Source organism: Hoplias malabaricus, chromosome 16, assembly GCF_029633855.1.
Source record: "Hoplias malabaricus isolate fHopMal1 chromosome 16, fHopMal1.hap1, whole genome shotgun sequence".
Lineage (NCBI taxonomy): Eukaryota > Metazoa > Chordata > Actinopteri > Characiformes > Erythrinidae > Hoplias > Hoplias malabaricus.
The window spans coordinates 5,370,455-5,393,613 of NC_089815.1; the positions used below are offsets into that span (position 1 = coordinate 5,370,455).

At 42.4% G+C, this 23,159-nt stretch overlaps 1 protein-coding gene across 4 annotated transcripts in view; it reads right to left on the reverse strand.

The window, feature by feature from the left end:
- furina (furin (paired basic amino acid cleaving enzyme) a) overlaps positions 1 to 23,159 on the reverse strand; it is a 95,421-nt gene that overhangs the window by 38,532 nt on the left and 33,730 nt on the right. For all 4 annotated transcript variants that reach the window (XM_066646898.1, XM_066646900.1, XM_066646899.1 and 1 more), the window contains 4 exons: positions 11,867 to 11,965; positions 4,992 to 5,087; positions 1,170 to 1,298; positions 987 to 1,063 (listed from right to left, as the gene is read on the reverse strand). In XM_066646898.1, the coding sequence (XP_066502995.1) occupies positions 987 to 1,063; positions 1,170 to 1,298; positions 4,992 to 5,087; positions 11,867 to 11,965 (401 nt within the window). The remainder of the gene's footprint in view (positions 1 to 986; positions 1,064 to 1,169; positions 1,299 to 4,991; positions 5,088 to 11,866; positions 11,966 to 23,159) is intronic.

Consider the following 23,159-nt stretch of genomic DNA (forward strand, 5'->3'; position numbering starts at 1 on the left):
ATGCCGGGGTCCCTGCACCGTGGGGTACACTGGACTGGCTCAGAGATAGTCCCGCTCCAACTACAAAGCTCTGCCATTCAGAGCAGGACCTTTGATTTCAACCCGCTTGTAACTATAAGCTTTTCTGCCTGTCATCACTAATCATGGTTAGCCTCAGGATAAAAACGGCTCTTTGGCCAGTGGCCCAAAACCCAGACCGATTGAGCGAAATCCCAACAAGTCGTAAGCACGGAGATTGGCCCCGGAATTAACAGTCATCCATAAGCTTTTTTCTTTTTAGGTCTTGTTGTTTTTGATAGACTTAATTCAATCACTTGGGCCTAAGAGGGATGATGGATGGGTGGGAAGGCTTTGCTGGTAAACAGCTCTTTAATACAATATGCTCCTACACTAAAGCTGCTTTCTTCACAAATTTACTTTAATCTCAGTCGATTTACCCAACTTGAAACAGGCCGCAAAAACGGCTTACGGCTGTGGGTGGATCATGTCAGTCGCTAGCACAGACCAGGGAGCAAAACTAACAACAATCAACCCCAGACAAAACAAGCTCACACCCACAAGCGCAGAATCCAAAACAAGTTCATTTAAGAGGGCGGCCCTGGGAAGAATGTTTTAATTCGGAACATTCCTGCGGTTACAACTGATAATGATAAGATAAATAATTTAAAAAAGGGTCAGTTCAATACTTAGAGCCCAGTCCGGAGACGGTGTTATATTTATGACAGTGTATTTTACACCAAGTACAGCTCTTCTGTTTATTTGAAATGGAAGTGCAGTCATGATGAATCTCTTTGAAGAACATGTCAGTCAAATTTGATTCATGGCAGAGTAATGCACAACTGCATATTCTTCTTGTCAAGTGGTATTGAAAAACCACTAAACAGGTCAGTGTCAATCCCAGGCATTAATAACATGTACAGACCTGTATAAGACGGTAAGAGTGTTGAGATCTGGTGGAGTTACTGCACATCAAACAGTAAACATACCTGTTATCATTGAGCTGGGTATACCGAGGCTGAGGGTCTGGGTCCCCATCATTCACATCATAGCTGGCATCAGGATCCTGGAAATACAACGTATAGCATCATGCATAGTATTTTTTTTTTTTTTTGATCACATGGCTCACTGATACTCTAAAGCACAAGCTTGGATGGAGGGAGGTGACTTACATAATTTCTCTCAAGGTCTGGATGGTTTTTCTCAATTCCATCATCCAATATGGACACCACCACTCCTTGTCCGGTGAAACCTTGCTTCCAAGCCTCCTTCACATTGAGGTCACGATGGTTGCCATTGAACTGAAAAGAGAAAAGGGCTACTGTTTCATACACGGTTTCAAACACAAATGAAAAGCTATTTCAGAGAAACTAATTATATGCCATAGAATGTACTTAGTATCAAGCACATCTTGCATCATTTAATTGAGGAAAAAAAGTTATTTTCCGACACTGAGAAGAACAAACTAATCAAAAAGTAGGAGGGCTGCACAATGTGCACAAAAGTTTCGTGATTACCCTGATTGGTGTTTTACAGGAACGTAAACGAGAGAGACGTACCGTACGCTCCGAGAGGAAAAGAAAGAACTATTTACAGAATAAAATAAGTGCCTTCGAAAACACTTCGAATGAAGCACTTCCTGCACTTGCTCATTTAGATGACTATCTTTCTAAGAACACAATATGCTCGCATATGCTAATGTCTATGTGGAGATTCACCACTTTCCTATCATTAACAAAGGAATACTTTAAACACACAGAGATTCCAATTTGAGATAAAAGACCTCCAGAGTGAGTCTGCTTTCGTTTTATAGAAAGTCTCTGGAGACTCAGCAGTAGAAACTAATCACGACTTCCAGAAGTGAGCAGTTTCAGAGAAAGTGTTTCACAATGATTCTACACTCGAGGGGCTTTGAGCTGCAGCCCTCGGAATTTCAGCCATGGGCCAGCGACCTTGAGTTGACCTCTAGTCGGAGGGAAACGGCAGCCAGTCCGCCTACCCACCCAGCGCAGGACTGCGGGGAACTGACCTCCACACCCTTCCCTCAGCACCGGTGCTGCAGCTCACACAGAGGCCTGGGCTTATTTAAGCAGAAAATTGAATTTATTTCGCAGCGTGGCTCCTCTCTCTCCTCTACCTTCATCGTGTCACTGAACCTCCCGAGAAGGGCGGGGTTGGAGGTTGGTGTGGGTATAAAAACAGAAACAGCAACCAACCAGGTTAGTCTGGGTTCAACCATCCGAGACCCCATCTATAAGTGTCGATTCCGATCGGAAGGACAGCAGGACAGCTCTTAGGTGAACCGCGACGGCAGTTGAGGTAGCGTCGTAAGGAAAATGATATCTAATCCTGAGTGTGATGATAAATTGCAGGCGACCTTAAGTCAATTTCTGTCATTGATGTTAAAAGGCTGATGATTCCCTGTCATTTGGCATAAGAGCATATAATCACCCCTCAGAGGCTGAAGAACAGTGGTCAAGCAATCACGGCAGGAGACTACTTCACAGGAAATGTGAACAGAATAAATTGTAAAGAAAAAGTTCTGCATTTATTTCTTATTTTCAGTTATGGCTTTACTTTAACAGTTTATGATTCGCTGTGTAGCAAAATCATGCAAGCAGCCAGTTCAGACAACACTTGTTCTGTATTTCAATGCACGTGTGCCCACAGATTGCATTCAAGTTCACATACTTTTGCGAATCTTGTCGAATGAGAGTGAACTGGGATCTGCTGTTGTATTGTAGGAGTTGGAATACGGCACAACGCAAGGCTGCTTGCAAAATACAGCTACGTTGACATCTTGTATTGTATGTTTACAGTTAATAGTAAGACGTACTACAACCTTACGTCAAAAACTCCTCACAAACTTTAAGACTGGGACGTAGTTACAACACACTGAGGGAACTTTAGAGAACTCATTTAGATTTGGGTAACTATCAACTTGTAGAATTTGTTAGCAACATTAGCTTCGGCGGTTTTTAAGACTCAAAACCTGGGCAATAGCATCAAGCAATGTTTACCAAACATTTCATATAAAAACTTCATGTAACAAGTTTAAAGGCCGACCCGAATCAATAGTGAAATGAACTACATGAATTCATTGATTCATTAAAACAATCCTTGAAACTGATCCAGAAAATCTGAGGTTGCTTATGAAGCTAACAGCGCACTCAAAGAAAATAAAGGGCTCATTTAAATAATGTGGCATACTTCAATATGATTTTTTGTAAAAGCCAATACTGCAGTAATGATTAACAATATATTGTGTGGCCCCAGACTGTTTTACGATGCACTGCAGCAAAACGAACCCTGCATTGTTGTTGTCGGCAGACTTTCAAGACTTCCAAGTCAAACCGCAGACCCACTTTGCTAAATGAGACAAAACCATCTATTGTATCCTCAGTTCATTAGTTGGAATCCAGTGTCCTCATTTGGTAGACGGCCCCCTTCTCGCTCAAATGACAATGCCACTTTTTTGACGGCAAATGATTTCGAATACATTCTGAAACTCAAATTAGGGGGAGGGGAAAAGAAAAAACCCTGAGGCCTTATACACTCTTCAAAGTTAGCCCATGAATTATTTGAGAGGGTGTCCATGTTAAAAGAAGCAAGGGTATACATTTTAATGAGTACTGCGCTATTACAGCTTCTGTTTATTCCCTTATCACAAACAGAAAAACACTGAAAAAAGTGCTTCGTGGGCCAGAATCAAATTAAAATCAGCCCATCCATGCTATAAAGACGGCGTGCGTTGTTTTAACTTAAGACATTAAACGTAGCTTTAAGAAATAAACAATGAAGCAGGTGCCTACAGATTATACCTGTGGCATTATCAACATTTGAGGCAGGGTAATGAGCTTGGGGAGAATATTCTACTGCAGCTTTGAATAAAAACGAAAAAAAATTCAATTGACATTTTGGAGAACCTTAATAGAGAATGTTAAATATCAGAGTAGTAATCTATGCCTGGCATTAGAACTGAGCTACAGTGCTGCCATTGGTGCACCAACCAAGTCACACTGTCAACTTGTTTGTACTCGAGGAGGCAAGGCATACCACACTGATTAAGAATTAATCTCGACTGGATGGCTATGTCAACGAGTTCAATGTTGCATAATTCCTAGTTTAATAGGGGCAAACTGAACACAGTACAGTGGATCCAAATATTTCCTCGTATCCGGATCTGAAGAACCTTTGTCTTTTATGAAACAGCTGGTACACAGTGTTAGAGACAAACACAATAACCTCTCGTTCTCACACACACATACACAATGCTATATGACAACACTTGTGATTTGATTTAAATAATGGAACATAGCTTCAAATACAATTTTGCTGCTTTCACACAGAAGAAATATTTGCATTCTCATTTTCCATGGCACAATTACCAGAGGTGGATTAACTCTGCAGTTATTTCACTCCAAACACAGAGTTTGTTGCTATTTGTTGTGAGTGACACATAGTTTCTGCATGCACAGCAAACCATCCAATCATTCCTGATCCCCAACAGCTAAAGCCCAAGCTATTAGTTCAATACAGCTTAGTACCTGCTATTTGTTTTATAGCGAATTAAATTTATTTAGTTATTTCCTTATACCACTCTAGGGTCTGGTGTATATCTGCTCTTATTTCTATAATTTTGTTTTAATGATGTTCACTATTTCAAGTCCTTTTAGTGGTGAAATTAAATGTTAAATGACCCATTTTGTCACTCACACATAATGTGATATTGAAACGTTCTAAGTTTAATGCTCCTTCGTAAACAGAAGTGCATCTTGAGTCCCTTCTAGAAACCACCCTTCTTCATTCACAAGCATCATTAATATCATGGATCATTGACTGGTGATTTCTGGTGAACTATGGTGAAAAACTCCAGCATATATATATTTTATATCGCAATATGTATCACAAATTAACAATATTGAAGTGCCTGTTTTTTTTTCCCAATATCACGCCGCTGTAATACACAGTCTCAGTAAGACTTTCTGACTCACCAGGTACCACTGCTGTGCAAACTTGGGGTCGACTGGATCGGAGTAAATATCCCTCTTCTTCCTCCTCTTCACCACCTGCTGTTGTGCCCATGTTACCTTGAGGAAAACACAAACAACAAAAGGGACATCAGATGCTTCTCTGAGACAACAGGGTGCCGCTTGTACTTCACCTGCTCTGAAATATTTCACCCACTGCCACAGAAAGCACTTGATTAATGGATTTCATGGACACCGTGAAATAGTTTCTCATGGCCAACGTTTTCAAAGCTCCGACTTCCAAATCCAAGAAAGACTGTTTGAACGTGTCTGCTCAGAGTTGCGAAGGCGAAAGCTGGTTTAAATTACATTTTTTTCTAGTTTCTGCTGAAAACCCAAAGTGTATTTTAAGCCTTTTAGTCAAACTTTGTAAAAAAATTGTAGAGCATTCCCAAACGGACCCAATTATTAACACTAAATATAGGTATTTTGATAAAAACAGAGGGCACTGAGGTTCCTAAGTAGGTTTAATAGGATTTCTGCCAACCATCGTGTAAAACTTGTCCAAGCCTTTGTGGGCAGAGCATGGAAACCTCAACTGAATTGTTGGGTGTTTGGAAATGAATCCAGTTAAAATTAACCTTCACTGAGAATACAGCCTTACTACACAGTAAAATGTTCATGCACGGTCTATGGAACCATGCTATTCAAAAGGAACAACATCCAAACATAGCCTCTACTAATGACCGGTTGTAGAGCTGCTTTTATATATTACGAGGGTTCTCGATCCCTTCTGGGGATGTTTCAAGTGATCCATGCCACTATACACTTACACCAGCTAATTATCCAGCCAGGTGTGCTGCTTCAGGAGTGGGGAACACTTGAAACAGTGCAGTGTAATATGTCCCCAGAGCTCCTGCCACCCAAAAAAAATTCCCAGAGAAGCTTAAAACGCAATATCATTACCTCCCTAAGGCTGAAGTTTGCAGTTATTGTAATGCAGAGGTTATGTATAACTCGTTCCTCTCCCATCTATCCACACATCTCATGTGACTTATGTACAAGCCACACTGCTGTACTCATAAAAATATTTAATCACAGCCCATTTTCTTCTCGCATGCTAAGAAATGGTTTCAGCAGGATGTGAAGCAGCAGCTTCTGCCCACAGTATTTTTGTCACAAACCACTGAAAATGTAAGTGACAGAATGTGGCCACACAGTTGAGAAAAAACTACGACTGAATCACACATTCATTTGAATAGAGCCGCATCCTTGCAGCGGGTTTCCATTTTATAAAATGCCTGCACTGCATTTTAAACTGAAGATGAATGCAGAACTTTTAGAAAGCTAAAAAGGAATGAAGATGAAACTAATTAACCTGCTACAGAAGAACGGAGAATGCAGGCATCGCACACAGTTGTTTTAATGAACTCTGTGTGCTTGGGAGCGAGAGAGAGAGAGAGAGAGAGGGAGTGCAAAGAGAGAGGGAGCGAGAGCATGAGAGATGTGGGAAGAATTAAATTGAAGTAAAAGGGAAGAAAAAGGGAGAGAGAGAGTGAAAAAGGCAAGAGATGGAAATCAAGAGACAGAGAGAAAGACAAGTCAAGCAGAGGGAGAGCAGGAAGACTGACAGAGAGAGAGAGAATCGGAGAGCGGGGGAGAGAGAGATAGAGAGAGAGAGAGAGTAAAGATGAGCAGTTTAAAAAGTGCAGACTGAAGCAGATCGTCCAGCCGGCCACCTCTGCACTGTCCTCCCTGCTGCACTGTGATGTTTCACTTAAGTGGCTGGAGTGGCCAGAAAATGTGGCCGAGCAGTAAAGGGCAGGGGAGCCGGCGAAAGGAACAGAGCAGATAGCGTTAAGAGGACATGGGCAGACCTGAGGGATGAGTAGAATACAACACAGCTTTAGCCCTGTTGCTGCTCGGGGGAATCACCCAGAGCCAGAACTCTGTACAGTCCTCCACCCACGCTCAGAAATCACGATCACAAACAGGGCTTTACTTTCCTATCAAACCACACGTTTCCCTGAAAGCTTTAATTCACAATGACAGACCTCAAGAAAGTTCATGACACGCACAAAAAAGGTGAGAAAATAATTAAATGTCTTGACGTCAAGCAGTGACACCACAGAGGAGAGACGGTTAACGATTAACCACGCTGCCTGACTGGTTCAAAGTGCAGGACATGACACTGGAGAGTACACATCTGCCCACAGCAGGAACATATCAAACGTTGTAAAGAAAAGAAAACCCTTGAAAATGGAGATGTGAGATTGTGTTCCAACGTTGACAATGCACATGACCTACTTAAAAGGAGACACGCTAAATACTGTATGAGCTCACTTTGCATCCATAGATAATCCTTGTATATGAAGGAAACAGATCCGTGTGAGGGTGCAATAAGGCAAGGATCCAATCAAAAGCAATACACTGCTTTCGATCAGTCAACAGAGACGTACAAAACCCTGCTTTATTACTTTTCTACGCTCATGTCCAAAGCTTTCTGGGAAAAGAGGATGGATTGGGGAGCGGCGGACATTTTCAATTTCTCTTTAATCCTGTACAAGCTCAAAGAGCTGAAGAGATAATGTCCAGCTCTTCTCCAACAAACCAACAAAAATCCACTGAAATAACACAGGACCACGGCTGGGGAAAGCAATGCACAAACTGAGATGAGTCTTCTTTAATTTCATAGAAAACGTTACATTACATATAGAATATCCAGCCTGCCCCCTAGTACAGAGCCTGGGCAGTGTCTGAGGGAGCCCCTGTGAGAGTAGGAAACGTTGTTCAGAGTAAATTCACATTGAATTTATGCTGTGCCTCCATAGACAGGGTGAGTGAAAAGTTGTAGTACATCCATTTATCCAAAAACCCACCGAGTAATGGGTGAGGGGCCTAGCTTTTAGGCTTTGGCCTCCATCTTGAAGGCTGCCATATTGGATCAAGAGCAAGTTTACCCAATGGGAAGGTGGTCACTTAGCATTTCAAAGACATAGCAGTATCCTGCGACTTCTGACTCACCCTGTATATCTAGAACCACATACAATTAACATGGATATTTCTGTGCACAGTGCCCGAAAACAACCAATAACAGTGGGGCGGGGATACAAATATACGATAACTAAAAAGCTGGGATCATGGCGGTAAGCTGTTCAAGCAGCCGCTGATGTAATCCTCAAAATCAAGCCCCGTATATTCAACCACACAAAACTGCAAAATCTGCTTAAAACCAAATGACAATGTTTTGCTGCCAATACACAAGCCGCAAATTAAAATTGATTACTGATAAACAAGCTGAGCTTAACATCAGAGTTTTTAGAAAACTGGACCTGAGCCAAGCTTGCTTTCGCAGCTGAGAGACACTGCTGAATGCCTGGGGCGTGTGAAGTATCTATGTTATGGGGAAGGACTGAAAGATACAGACCAGAGACTCCAGCAACAGAGATAACATCTCCATTATAAATGAGGTAGCAAGCTGGTAATCTGGAATAGTTTAAGAGCACCAGCGCTCTCCAGACATTTCTGAAAAAGACAGCAGTGTGTGGAGAATTATTTGAAGGAGATATCTAAAGATCTAGGCACATAAAAACTCTTAAAGAAATATGAAGCTTTTCCAAACACACCACCCAGCCTCTCCCACCTCTATTAATGTAATCCAGAAAAAAAAAACATGTTAAAATAAGAAATCACAGCATTAACAAACATACAAACTTATTTAATCAAGGTGTCTTCTGTCAATCAGCAGCACCTCGTGATAAAGAGTGGTTTTTTTTTGTTTCTTTTTTTAAAAACCAGGGAGGCTCCTCTTTCAGCTTGGTGCTAAGGGAGCAAAAGAATTCAACAACAGGAAGTGGAGCAGGGCAGGCAGAGGAAATCCCATCAAGACGTGTTGAGAGGGAGGACAGACGTGTGTGCCACAGCTGGATTGGTGAGGCACCTTGCTTAAAAGATCCAAATCATCAGGATAAAACGACCTAAAATACTCCAGAGAGGTTATAAACTGTGTTTTCAATTTCCAGAAGGACATTCTGCCTAGGCTAAACCTACAATGCAATCCTCGTTCTCAGGTAACTGTGTAGAAGACAACAGTAGGTAATGGTTTTATTGGAACTGTTTAGATGCGAAGCGGCTATTTAAGACTGGCTTGTAACTCACTCTCCCACATACACACATACTCACTCGTTCTGCAACTGCTCCACAAGGGGGAGCCATTCTGTGGCTTAGCATCAAAGACACTTCATCTTCGTTGTTTTGTTTGAGGTTATATTTTTCACTTCCTCAAGCACATTTACTCACTTTCTTTTTTTAAAGCTATTTTAAGACTGTGCTTGACACAGAGCACAAACACTGATGTATTTTGTGTTTTCTATTGTTTATAATGTAGCCATAAATAGGTATTTTTTTCCTCTCATCTGAACAAACAAAACTGCATGTCTCCAATCCAAGTTGATTGTTCTTTAGGCCTGATTTGTTCGATTTCTGAGACCTGATAGTGTGAATGACAAGCTCCTAAAATGTGCATTATGCTGCACCAGCATAACATCTGCAGTTTCCTGGAGAAGCAGGAATTTCAACTCTAGAGCAGCAGATTAAATGCATATTCACATAACCAGTTTCTATGTGTTTTAGATTTTTGTTCACTTTGCAAACTGTGTTTAACATTCACTGAAAATGGGAGATATTCTGAAAATGTAGACGGTAAAAAGAGATTTTGGGTTCTGACATCATTTGTTTACATGAGGCAAATTTGTGCAATAGGGGACGCATCCAAATTAGTGATGGTTTCATCATCACCAAAGGACTTTTCACGTTTATTTTTTTAGATAGCTTGTAAATACTGAAATTTGTTAAAGATAGGGGTCGGGCTAAACAGTGCATTTTACCTGAGCCAGACAAAACATGAGAAATGATGTCAATAGACGGTCAAACATGATGTAAGCAATTTAAGCTCATGGCTCCACCATTTTTTTTTTGTTTCCACATCACTAAGATCTTCACTTGATGAGGAAGCAAACCCATATTTGTCCATCACAAAGTTCTGTACTTTATTAGTCATGGTTCTGGGAAGTGTTTTTCCAGGCAGCCTAAAAGCATACATGAACCCATGAGGGGCTTGGTCCTGACCTGAGAAGCTGAACTGGGTGAATCAGACCAGAGCCATACAGAAATGCAGGACAGATGGTCCCCAGGACTCTGGAAACCCCTTTCTAAGAGAGAACCAGGTTCTGCAACGCTCAAGTGCTGATCAGTGTCTGCTCCAGCTCACAAGCACCACCTGATCATGGCTCCAGCATATCCACTCACATTATAAAGACAAACGAGCAGGCCCAGCCCAGGGTACAGCCATTGTGATGGGATCCCAGGTGGCCTCATTATTCACACACCTCATCACTTCAGCACACTGGACAATGGAGAGCTTTTCCATCCATGGGCAGGCCACTCTGACTCCTGCAAGCCATTCCAGTGAGGCTGCAAGCATGTTGAGGCAGACTTTCAGGCCCCTCTAAGAAGGTGAGTAATAGCCCGTGTTGATTCAGTCAGTGATTTCCATTAAGGAGACCTCTAGCCCCTGGCGCTCAAAGTGTGGGGTTAGGGTTTCGGGCCGCCTCACTTCTCACCATCTGGTCCAGAGCAGGCGGCGAGTGACGAACATTGAGCCACTTCTGAATGGCTACAGATGTCGCGGCGAGTCATTGAAGGCACCTTGACTTCAAACGGTCACATTTCAGACTTCAGAGTGAGCATGGCTTAGGAAAATGCGCGAGAACACGGCGCTGAGGGTAGACGGAAGAGAGGACGGCAACACGGGAGCTTCTGAGGGATCCTTTCAACAAAAACATGACACACCATGGCATCAAAGGAAGGACAGCTATGTGATATGAGGCGAGGATGACATGGCCCAACAGAGAAGCGCTTCAGTCATGTTCAAAAGAGAGCATCAGAGCATCATGAGAAGCAGACGGCAGAACAAGCGAGCAAGGCTTATCACTGCACAGATAACAAAAATCAATCGGCAAGTAGGAAAGAAATCTCAAGTCCCGTGGGATGCTGTAGTGGTGGTGGGTGGGGGGCGGGGAGTTGGGGTTCCAGGTGATGGTGCTAAGAAAGGTGTGGTGTGTTCAAACTTACAAGATCAAAGGCTTTGATTGATGCTGGGTACTAGTCCTTTCTCCTGAGCCTTGTTCAGTATTCCCTTTAGCACTGAGATAGTCCCTCAAAATGGGAGAAAGGCAAGCTGCACATTCTCAAATGTAATGTGACTGACATTAGGCAAGTATTATTAGCAGAGCTCGGGCTGGGCCTAACAATGCAACTGGCTATTTAGCACTGTGAGTCATGAATAATTAAGCTACAACATTCGGGTATAATCCTAACGCGAGCGTTCACACACAGTATCAGTGCAATTCCTTGTCTCAGTTTATTTACTGCAACACATCTTGGCCAAACTCACAATAATACATTGAATTATACCATGTTTGGAGCTGGATTCCTCCAATTCCTATTAATAAAAACATCAAAAATGTGCTTTTATTGTCACTGTGGTTCCACACACACAGAAACACCAGTGTACTAGGGGCAGTGAGTACACACACTGAGTACAGCCATCCTCACACCTGGAAAGCTGTAAGGGTTTAGGTGCCTTGCTCAAAGCTGCCCCCACAAGCCCCCAAATCTGAACAGGTCTGAGTTGTCAAAACTTTATTAAATTGATCAGAATCATCCTGATCATGCACTTGGGAATTTCCCAATGTTGCTAGGTTTGAAGGCTTTCAACCCAAATTCTTTCTGATATTATTAAAGAAGAATGAAATAAAGCCCCCTTTGACTAAGCTGGTCCAAAGGGAGCTGAACAGAGTCCTAATGTCTGGAAGCAGTTCGGAACATTTCACACATACCTGGGCTTCTCTGTGCAGGCGAATGTGTGTTCCTCTGTGCTCCGATAAAGACCTCTTCACCACCCTGCGGTGCCGGAAATGATAGTAATCTCCAAATACCTGCCAAAACACACAGAGAAAAAGAGAGAGAAAAAACATTGAGTATTTTACTGCACACTTTCTGGTAAAAAGGCTGGTATTTTTGAAATGGAGTAAATAAGGGAATAAGGAGTTGTGCAAAGCAGTTTCTTAGAAAACAGCCAAAGCTGAGATAACACATAAAACCACATCCTTCCAAAGTGAGAAACTGAACATGGCCTTTCTGTTTTACTCTTGATTTTTTTCTGAACCTGTATTGCCAAAAGGACATTTTAGGTGATTATCACTTGCAGACAGAGACTGAGCAAGAAAACATCATCAGAATTTGAGGAGAAGTCTGATCTCAAACATAACGAGGCAAAAAACAATTAGGCATTTTTTAATTAAGCAGCTAGTTTCATCAACCTCAATGGAAACAGCCTGGAATTAATACGAAACTAGGCTTTCTCTGGTCATCTGTGAGAAGTCCAACTGTTGCTACAACCACCAGTAAAACAGAAATCAGAAAGTGAAAGTACACACTGGTGTTGACATAGTTTACTGGACTGCACATCGAAAACAAACCAAGATGGATTACTTCTGTCCACCTCAAAGTCATGGTGTTTTTCAGCTAAATATATTTCTCATATCTTACAGAGCCAATAAATAAAGTGGCAGACACACTATGTTTGTAGTGGAGATTTAGGAGTCTTGCCCATGGACACTAAGCTGTACACTTTGCCTGAGATGAGAGCTTGCCTTAGCTATAAGAACCACAACAAGTCTATCAATGAGCTCACTTCCAGACAGAAAGCACAGACCCTTTGAAGAACAAACACACAAACAGATATATATTTGATGAACTACTTTGTAGTCAGCTAACTGGATGTCCACACACACACACACACACACACACGGCAAGGCCAAGCTTCAGAGGGCCAGCCGAGCAGATCAATTCCCCCTTCTGATGAAGGCGAGATGTCAGATGTAAGCAGCCGTTCATGCTCCGCTAAGCTCCTGATGTGGGCTTGAGAGGCCAAAAGGCCTCCAACTGTAATAAAAAGGCTGTACGGCAAGCACATGGTCTAAACGTCCAGCCTAAAACCTTTAGCAACGACGCAGTAAAAAGTTCTAATGGGCCCTGCATGACAAACTGATGGTTTCATTAGCTGTTGAGCAGCTGAATATATCACTGTCAGTTCTAATGGAAAGAGAAAGAAGTAGACTGTAAATCTAAAATGAAGAAAAAAAAAAACGTGGCTGAAGATCAACAATAAAAACCCGAGGCAAGAAAATGGCAAGGTCTAGCCATCGACCGACGCAAAGTAAGAGTGCTGCGCAGCATTCAGAAACCTCACTTTTGATTTATATGATTTCCAGTAATGAGGCCGCTGAGCACTCTAAAGTTCAACATTTTTCAGGAGACGTTCCTGAGGACTGGACACAGGACGAATACGGAAGAGGAACAAGCGCTCTGTTCTCTACGTTTAAAAGAGCAACTGGAACTGCGGACATGTGTGCAACATCTGGGAGACCACCAGAACTGTCACTATCAGATAAACAGGCTTCAACGTTTTATTGCTGAAAGACAGAAGAACATCAAGCGCCACTCTCGCTTAAGATCCACTGTGAGGAGGATGGGGAACTGTCAATAAGCAAGAAGATACAAATCAAACAACCACTCATCGTTTCTGTTCAGGGCTTTGTGTAATTTTCTGTAAAAGTGTGTGTGTCCTGTTTGTCCCCCCCCCCCCCTTAGGATGCAAAAAGACGTCCTATTTAACGTCTTTTGTGTGGCTGTGATATAAACGAAGGGCAGTCTGTGATTATTCACAGCACTAAGTCAGAATTAAACCAGTTCAAATCTATGACTCAGGTGATAAGCCGGTTGCGCAGATTCTTGCCCAACCCAGAAAGACGTTACAGAACAGAACGTGTAATGTGATCCCTACATTTCTGGCTCATATTAAATAGAGATATAATGGTGCTATGCTTAAGGGGAAGGAAGCAAAAGGATTCTGTTAAAAAGCGAGGGATTTTAGTCCTGGATATCGTCCCCTCTTCTCCTATTTAATCCGGAGTAAACAGGCAGGATTACAGCATGTCAACACAAATACCCTCTCCCAAACAAAACCGGCACAGGGAGGAGAGAGAGAGAGAGAGAGAGATGAACCCTTGAGAAAACAGATTTGCCACTGTGAGACAATGAAGTAACTTGACAAGTGAAGAAGCATGAGAGAGAGAGAAAGCAGAAGAAAAAGAAAAAAATGAGACTAAGGAGAAAGACGAAGAGAGGAAAAAAGGTGCATTTATAAGAAGACTAAAAAATGTATTAGAAAGATGAAAAGAAAAAAGATATGAAGAGAAAGAGACGAGCAAAAGAACAGCAGAGATACTGAGAGAGAGAAACAAGCAGGAGAAGAATGAAACCAAGAGGTGAAGAGAAAAAAAGGCACATGTGAAAAAAGGAACCAAACAAATGCAATAGAAAATTAAAACAAAAGAGATACGAGGAGAAAGAGAGAAGGTAGAGATCATTAGAATGAGAACAAATGAACAGGAGAGAAAGAGAGAGAGAGAAGGCCTGAATAAGAGACAAAAGCAATAAGAGATACAGAAAGGATCTGAGCAGCAGATAATGAAACAGGAAGGGTACAAAAAAGGGGAATGAAAATGGAAGAAATGCTGACATCTCGGATAAAAGTTTGAGCAGCTCCTCTGAGACCATTGTTCCCCACAAAGCGGGGAGGAGGCGACGTGGGGCCCAGGAGCGGCCGCACTGCGGGCCAGACGAGATAAGATTCTTAAAAGGAAGAGCATCAATCTGCGCCAGGGCTGAGCAGCAGTGAGCACAGATGGAGATATGGAAATCATGTCAAATCCGACCACCACGGCATCAGCACGCTCAAATGCTTTAAGACGTGAGGGAGGCGACGCATATGGCAACACAGGGTCCGCCCCAAAACATGGCTAGGAGAGCGTGGTGGGGAGTTAACTTTCCCTTTAACCTCAGAGTCTGAGAGAGGTTCAACTCTTCGGACAGGAGTCTGGAAGTCCGCCTGCAAAACACTACGAGAATGACTCTGCGAGATCGGTTACTCCTGCTGTGCCTGCTAACCTCATCAACCTAACGCAGCTGTAGCCCGAAAAGCTCGTACGCCAAATCGGAGAGGGAGTGCTCTGCCTGGAGACCTGCGCTAGCTGCAACTAGAAGAATGTGGAGAATGCCGTGAAGCCAGATATTTATGTTTAAAGTTGAAAACATTCTGCAGACGGACCTTTAAAGGAACAGTGCAGAGCTTCAAAAGTTACATAGTGCACTTTCTGCAGTGCTAAGCCTGGAGTAGAGGTCAGTAAATAAGCACCATGATTGATTTTTTTAAGCTGCAATTTTAAGGTAAAATACTGCCTTGTGTCCCTTTAAGGTGGTAGCAGAGCTGCTGCAGTAATGCTAGCCTGTCAGCGCTACCCTGCAAAGCCGCGTCAGGAGGAACGAGACGGCAGCCTAATTACCTCCCTGTGCACCTTTGACTCATCCTCTTGGGTCAGAAAAAAGGAGGTCCGAACAGCGCTGGAGGAAAGAACGGGAGCTCATCTGGGGCTTGGATTCCTATACAATTTAGGGCCATTATCTACAATTAGCCTACGCCTAGCCTCTACATCTACCATTAGAGCTCCTAACTATCTGCTCCGTGATCTCTGAGAGCACACGCTCTTCTGCTTAAGTTTAACTAGTCCACGATTTAAATGGAAAGCGAAGCAGATAAGAGGGAGTCAGCGGAGTAAAACCAAACTAAACAAAAAAGAAAAAAAAAAGAATGCTTAATGTGTCCAGAGTCAGCAGAGAGTGAGCTAAATTTGCGACAGTCTCCAGGGGCAATTACTGAAGCAAGTGCGGCTATCCATCAACTTCAATGAGATGCAGAGCCACGCAGGTTTTAAAATAACTCGGAGGTTGTTTATTTGATAGTCAAATCAATGTCAAGTTCAACTCGGAACAATAAAGAAGCAACAAAAAAATAATAAATAATTAATAAGATTGTGTAGCTCAGATATTACCCACAGTCTATGGTGCTTACAGGGGGCAATGAGGGTCACCAGAGTCATAGGTACAAACACCAAATTTGACTGTATATAAAAGTGCTATTAAAACATATATAAACTTTATGTAAAGCTCTTACATAAAGCTTTTAGGATCCACTCCTCACCTCAGCTGCGAGAGGCTGATGCTACACTGGCAACCAACAGATAACTAGCGTTTGCCTTTATACTAAAAGGTCTGAATCTGCAGCCAAAAGCTGCCGAAAGCAGCAGATGGCCAGCCGGGATTTTACTCACGGCCCGGATCTCCTTCCTCTCTCTCCCTCATTTACTCTTTCTTCTCTCTGACTCCACTCTCTCTCTCTCTCTGTCTGTGTGTGGTTCTGTTTCTCCACCTTTGCCGTCCTCCTCTTCACTGTTCTCTGTGTTTTATTCTCTACAAACATGTCATTTGGCCCCTGGTTTGTGCTGTCTGCCTGCGCTCTGTAAAGTCTGAAACCGTCTTCATTTCCATTGCCTGGGTCCTGCAAGGACAATGAGGTCAACGTTCATTTTACTGTGGACATGAGTGAAGTCAACCATGATTGGCGGGACTCTACAGGAGCTCTGCAAAAACGGTCTGACAGCAGAGCGACTACGTTATTCTAATATGGTAAAAACGTTTTAATAATCATGTTAATTATGTGGACTACTACTGTCCAAGAGAGTGGGAAACACATGGGTAAATGTTTATTTTTGATGACATTGATTGCATGTCATATTTAATTATTTATTTATTTGTTTGTTTGTTTTTTAAACACACTAGTATTAAAATATAAAACACATTATATAAAAGTGAATGTGAGTGTGTGTCGCCCTGTGGATGTATTCCTGCCTCGTACCCAATGATTCCAGGTAGGCTCTGGACCCACCGCGACCCTGAACTGGATAAGGGTTACAGATAATGAATGTATGAATGAATTATATAAAAGCTGGTAACCCCCCCCTCGCTCACTCCCTTTTAAAATGAATCCTAAAATTAGAGCCTAATCACAATGGACGCCTGTGTCAAACCCAATGTCCTTTTTTTTAAAAAGCAGAAATATGCTCACCCTAGTTACAGACTGGATTTAGCATGCTACAAGCTCCTACCTGATCACTGCCGCTCTGTTGCAGCCGAGTATCATATTACCCATGAGCTGCTATTTTATTCTACTGAGTAAAAAAATTTTATATTCGCAGCCATGATTGACAGCAATAATCCTGTCTTATCGACACGGTTTATATGACTGAATAATCTGAAACCTACTCAGAACCTCAATCTCAAAAGAGGAGGTCCCATTCCAGGTGTAATACATCTGAGCAAGGAGTTCAAATATCTGAGAGAACCCAGGACTCATTTGCATGTACTCCACGCCGCAGGTGATCCTTGAAACCACCTACCTTTCAAACTGTACTTAACAGAGGTTATACAGCAGCGCAGAGTCCAGGTGTGCATGAACAATGACCAATTAGGACCATTTTTTTTTTTTTTAATACAGCAGCTGTGCCCGAAATGGCCCGACGCCACAGTAACCCCAGGAACACCTAATGACTATGTAACAGCACATTATTCTAAAACGCAGGAGCATTAGCATTTCTCTTCCTGTAAATAAATGAAGCCCCAGAAGATTTTGCATGAATTTTTGAGGAGGTCCACGGAAAAGGTGCCAGCTGCAGACCGTTCCCTAGGGATGGAGCAAGGAGAAAACTCACACAGGTCATTGTGCTTTATAGCCAGCACCTCTCAGGCAAAGCAGCAGCTCCCATCGTGTTCTGGCTGCCTCCTGTTGGGACCAGTCAGGTTTATGGAGTGCATCAGCATGTAAAAGGATATGAGTAGCACAGAAACTCCTGTGGAGGGAGTCCACAAGTCGGTTTATATTCCACCCCTTTTTTCAAAGGTAAACACAGCTCTGAGTCTTAATGAAACATCTGTGACCACCACATCATTGTTCTTACACTGTATATACAGCTAGATTCAGAACGTCCGGCTTCAGCGTCTGTTCCTTTAAACGATAACGAGCCGCTCACTGTTCACCCCAAGTCCTAGCACACAGCAGTGAGGAGTGAGGAGCAGAAGTTTCATTTTTTTAAGCTGTTTTTGCTTGGTTCTCTTTCTTCCTTGTTCTCTTTTCTTAACTCTTTTTCCTCCAATTTGCCCCCCACCCCATGCTAATTGTAACCCATGCTTAATGTCTTTATTTATAATAGTTTGTGGATTTGGAGGACTTCAGATTCTCAAATGAATGTGCACATGAACTGAACAAGTGAGTTTTTTCCCCTCATAATGCTCCCTTTAAGTGCAGTGACACAGCAGGTGCTTTAAAGCTTTATTTAAGGTGACTGTCCTACTGGAGGTGCAAGGAGAAAAGAAAAAGAATGGGTTTTCAATTACTTCACTGTGAACCCTGAGAAACTGATGGGCTGGGGATCCTGTCCACAAGGTCCATCATAATCAATTAAAGGCGGGTCGATACGACACCAAGCACAGTGTCAGCATTTGTAAACTGACCGCCGCATTGGAGAACATTTGATCAATCATTAACCCAAAGAAAATGAGGTGGAAACCTCTTAACATACCAAAATGTCACCCTCTATCTTGCGCTACATTAGAAAGCGACAAAGAGAGGTATACCGAGGGTGTGAAAAGAGAATTAAAAGGCCAGTGACAAGATATTTCTTTTTTGTCTCACTGGAAAACGACCCCTGGCGCATGACCATCACTGGTTACTATAGAAACAACCAAGAGAAAGCAGCAGATTTGACAACGTGGTTATAACAGCGATCGGCAACGCGAATGCTGTCCAGCTGGACACGTTTCTGTAAACCTTCCACTGCACTTTAGCTACTGCTTTCACTTAGTTGACAGCCAGCTGCTGGGCAGTTTCTCTGTGGAGAAGGGAACCAAATCAGGTCAGAAACGACTGAACCTCAGTGGAGGTTGTACCAGAACATGAGAACCTGTCATTGTCTCAGGCCTCTCTCAATCATACGAGTACACTGCCTGACCACTGTGCATTAAAGGATACATATGAAAATACCTCGCTTGTTCAGGGCATGTGTTCAACTTGAGGATCTGGAGCACATCAACACACAAACTATGAAATAAACAGTATGCGCCATTTAACATCTCCAATGCGTTCTGCAAAAACAGATGGTAAACAAATGGTATGTTGACAGGACATTACCATAGTCACACAGTCAGTTTTAGGCCACTCTACAGAAAAATAAGGTAGTTTCAGTTACTTAGTAGCTTAGAGACATTGCACACAGTGCTTTTAATTTGTAACAATATTATGAATTAAAACACAATATAAAACATTTAGTACAGTACTGTAACGTTATACGTCGGGCAGCGCTGTCGTGTCTTTGTTGGCAGTGCTAGCTACCAGCCGGCTACATGCTTTTTTATAGCAGTTTACCGGCCAGCAAATCAAACGTTAAAATACAGATGTTATTTCCTATTATAATTTTTACGACCTCATCTTTTAACAGGACCAGACGTTGTTTGGAATGACATTAAACGGCACATGACTGTAAAACAAGTCAATCAGTATATGGGCTGCCTAAGTCTGAAGACATGGGATAAAACAAGTCTGATTTTATGCATTGTACACAGAGTCCAGAGACACTAGAACTGCCCCGTCCCCTCATTAGAGTCTCTCCAATTTAAAGATGAGCAAACAGACACGAAGAGCATGGAAAAATAAAGATGGAGAAAAGAGAGAACTGAGGGAAAACAGTTAAAAAAAAACAAGCGCTCCTGCTCCTCACTGCTGTGCGCTCAGGGTCGGGGTGAACAGCGAGCGGCTCATTATCGTTTAAAGGAAATCGGGCTGAAAGCGGACGTACTGAACAGGGCTGAGAATGGTGCCTTTTTGTTTGATCCTTGTGAGATGTTTCATTTCATTCAGATCTGTGTTCAGTTGTGAGGAAAAAAAAGGGCACAATACATCCCCTTTAAAGCCCTCAACTTAAACGTAACATGATTAGTTTTAGCAACTACAACTTTCGCTACTGTTTGGGAGGTTTACATTCTTAGTTTGTACGACAGAGCGGGGGAAAACTGCAACGTTTTCTGTTCCGTCACTTTGAAACTGACCCACTTTCAGTAGATCTGTGTGAGGGAAAGAGAGCAAGAGATGCATATTTCAAAGTATCTGCTTGCATTTTTAATCACCATGTGCATTTGCTTGTCATGATGTTCCATTCACAATATTGGTATAACTGTGACTTGCTATAGTTTACTGAGACCACTCAAATCTGTCCATCTGTCCTACATTAAACATTTAGGGATGGATAGTTAAGACACTGACTGCTCATTTCATTCCCTAGTCTTACACCACAGCTTACTAGCAATTTATTCACTAAGATTACATTTATCGAGCACGTCTATTCTAGTCCAAAGAACAGGAATAATAGAGCTTCAACTCTATTCCTCTATTAAATTTAACATCTAAAGCTTATATATATATTTTATTAGTTTTGAGCATCAGTGTACACAGCAAAGCTAATGCAGCACAGCAGAGCAAAGGGCACTGAGCACACAGCTTATCACAGCTGCTGAAATCAATATTAGCCAACAATCTCAAACAGTTTAGCTTCTGTTTAGACTAAACAAAAAATAATTACTGTCGAGAACACTGGTAAACTCATGAAAATGTTCAGCGCTCCAATTTCTAACAGAAGGCTATATTCATTCATTGTCTGTAACCACTTCATCTTGATCAGGGTCTCCGTGGGTCCTGAGCTCAAGGCAGGAACACACCATGAACAGACGCCAGTCCAATACTAGACAGCTCTCTCTCTCTCTCACACACACACACACACACACCTGAAATGCAGTGTGCTAGTGGAGCAGCATTTCAAGTAAAAAAAAAAAAAAAAATTACCTAATTCTTTCAGCACATTAAATTCCAGTGAAAACGCTGAGAACAAGGCCTTTGTTGTATCAGATTAAATGCACATGTTTCAATGGCCATGAAGCATGCAGAGTAAACTGCAGTCCTGCTGGGTCAGCAAATCATCGACTGTAGCAAAACAGGGCTGTGGTCTGTAGGAGTGTAACAAACACAGAGTACGGAATTGTTCAATACAAGCCTCTCAGGTCAATACACACAGGCATCAAACAATACATTCAACTGAGTGGAGCGAATAAAGCACTCAGTTTAATATTGATCACACTGCATCAGATATGACAAAAATTCAACAAGCAAGTCCGCAATACGGGCGGACCACCCTACTGTGAAATTATTGCTTCCTGTTTAAATTAAAATCAACAGTAAGAGAGAGGGGAGGGGAGGGGGGGTTGTCACTGTCCAAAGAAAAATCATGTTCCTCGAAGCCAATGTAACAAATAAAAACATTGTCTTCCAAATAATGTTGGGGCATCGTCAGCCATCTTTACTTCCCTCTTGTTCTGTAGTTAACTCGAAAAGAACAAATCTCACTTCTGTTATGACCACAGGCATTTAAAGTTCTCTTAGCAAACTGTGAAAAGAGCTGAAGGAAAGCGTTTAATTAATAAAAGCCCCCTGCCAGACACGCAAAATTATCACCTGCCCAAGAGACACGAAAGGCACCAAGACCAAACGTGACATTTCAACGAAAGGTTAACAGAGAAACATGAAAAACGTAGGCCTCGAGGACAGATGACCGTGCCGAAGATATGAATAACAGACAGCATATCGGTACATGACATTCAAATATAATAATTCCTTACAGCACACAAATGTTTTGGAGTGAGCATCCTCAATCAATTTCGCTGAAATGGAAAAACCGACCATCCATTACCTGGATGGGAACTTAAATCTGAACCCCTGAATTTATTCCCAATGTCGAGGGCCAGTCATTTCCAGGATGCCACTAAAATAAACAACTGGGACGGCAGCTTCTCAGGCATGAAAAATCATTAACGTTTGTAAACCGAGCCTCCGCTTCAGACGTGGTCAGGGAAGCCCCACACAATGATTTCCTCCCATCAGTGAACGATGTGGAAGAGTGGAATGGTGTATTTTTTGGGTAATGGGACAATCCATCTGACAGCAGAAAGCGTTATTAATCAAATACGTTTAGCTGCAGATAAGCAACTTTCCCAGAAGCGCAGCACTTCAAAGAAAGGGTGTGAAAAAGACGAATGGAACGAGCGAGTCTGCTGAAAAGTTAATCTTTACTTTTTCCGAGGGCCGGCAGAAGATGCAGAGGCACTTCTAGCGAGCCGCCCCATTAACCGGAGCCGTGCGTCAGCAAGTTAACAAGACGCATTGAGGGGCCACCACTGACCTCTACACACAAATCTGAACAGAGTATGGCTCTAAAGTGGCCAGCCTCACCACACGGACACCACTGCCCTGCTGCTCCATGGGAAAGGGCTTCTGGAAAGGAAAAGTGTGTTTACTCAGTTGCGTTAGAATATGAACCGCTCTTTTGTTTTTCCTTAAAAAAGGAGGGTTTTGGGATAAAACAGAAGAACATTAGCAAATGAAACCAAGAAGTTATAAAATGTTCTCTCTGAACAAACATAACTGAAGATTTCAGATCCTTAAAATTGTACATTTCTCACAAGCGCCAGTCCTTAGCATTTAGCTATTATACCAAACAGTCCTTGGTCTTTGGTAGAGCTGCCAGGCTGGAACAGAACCCCAGGTTTGTCTGAGGGCAAAGTATCTTGCCATAGGGCAAAACAGCACAAGGCAGAAGGACACTTGAACTTTCAAGAAGCATCCGGAGCATGGCTTGCTGCTTGTTTGAAGAGGAATATATCCAACAAAACACTGTCAAGGACAGCCCAGGTACCACTACGTACCACGTTTGAATAAGCCAATCCAGATGCAAAATACACCCACATCACAATGAAGTGAGTCAATCCACTATTAAAACTAAGGCTGGGCAAGTTTCAAAACCCTCAGCAGGCTATTTCCTTTCAAACTCAGGGCTCATCAAAACCCCAAGCCTTGGGTAAAAGACAGATCCGAGGAACACCAAAAAGCATTTCCAGGTCCAAAACCCTTGCATTGGATTCTCTCTGAAACCTTACAATACTTCAGTAATATCCAAAGTACTACAGCCTCCTCTTCTCCATCAGTGTGAATTATAAGCAGAAAGATGTGCACAATCCAGAGGAGGCGAAAGGAAATGCCTGAAGCACGGACTTTCAGAAGCAAGAACATAAGCA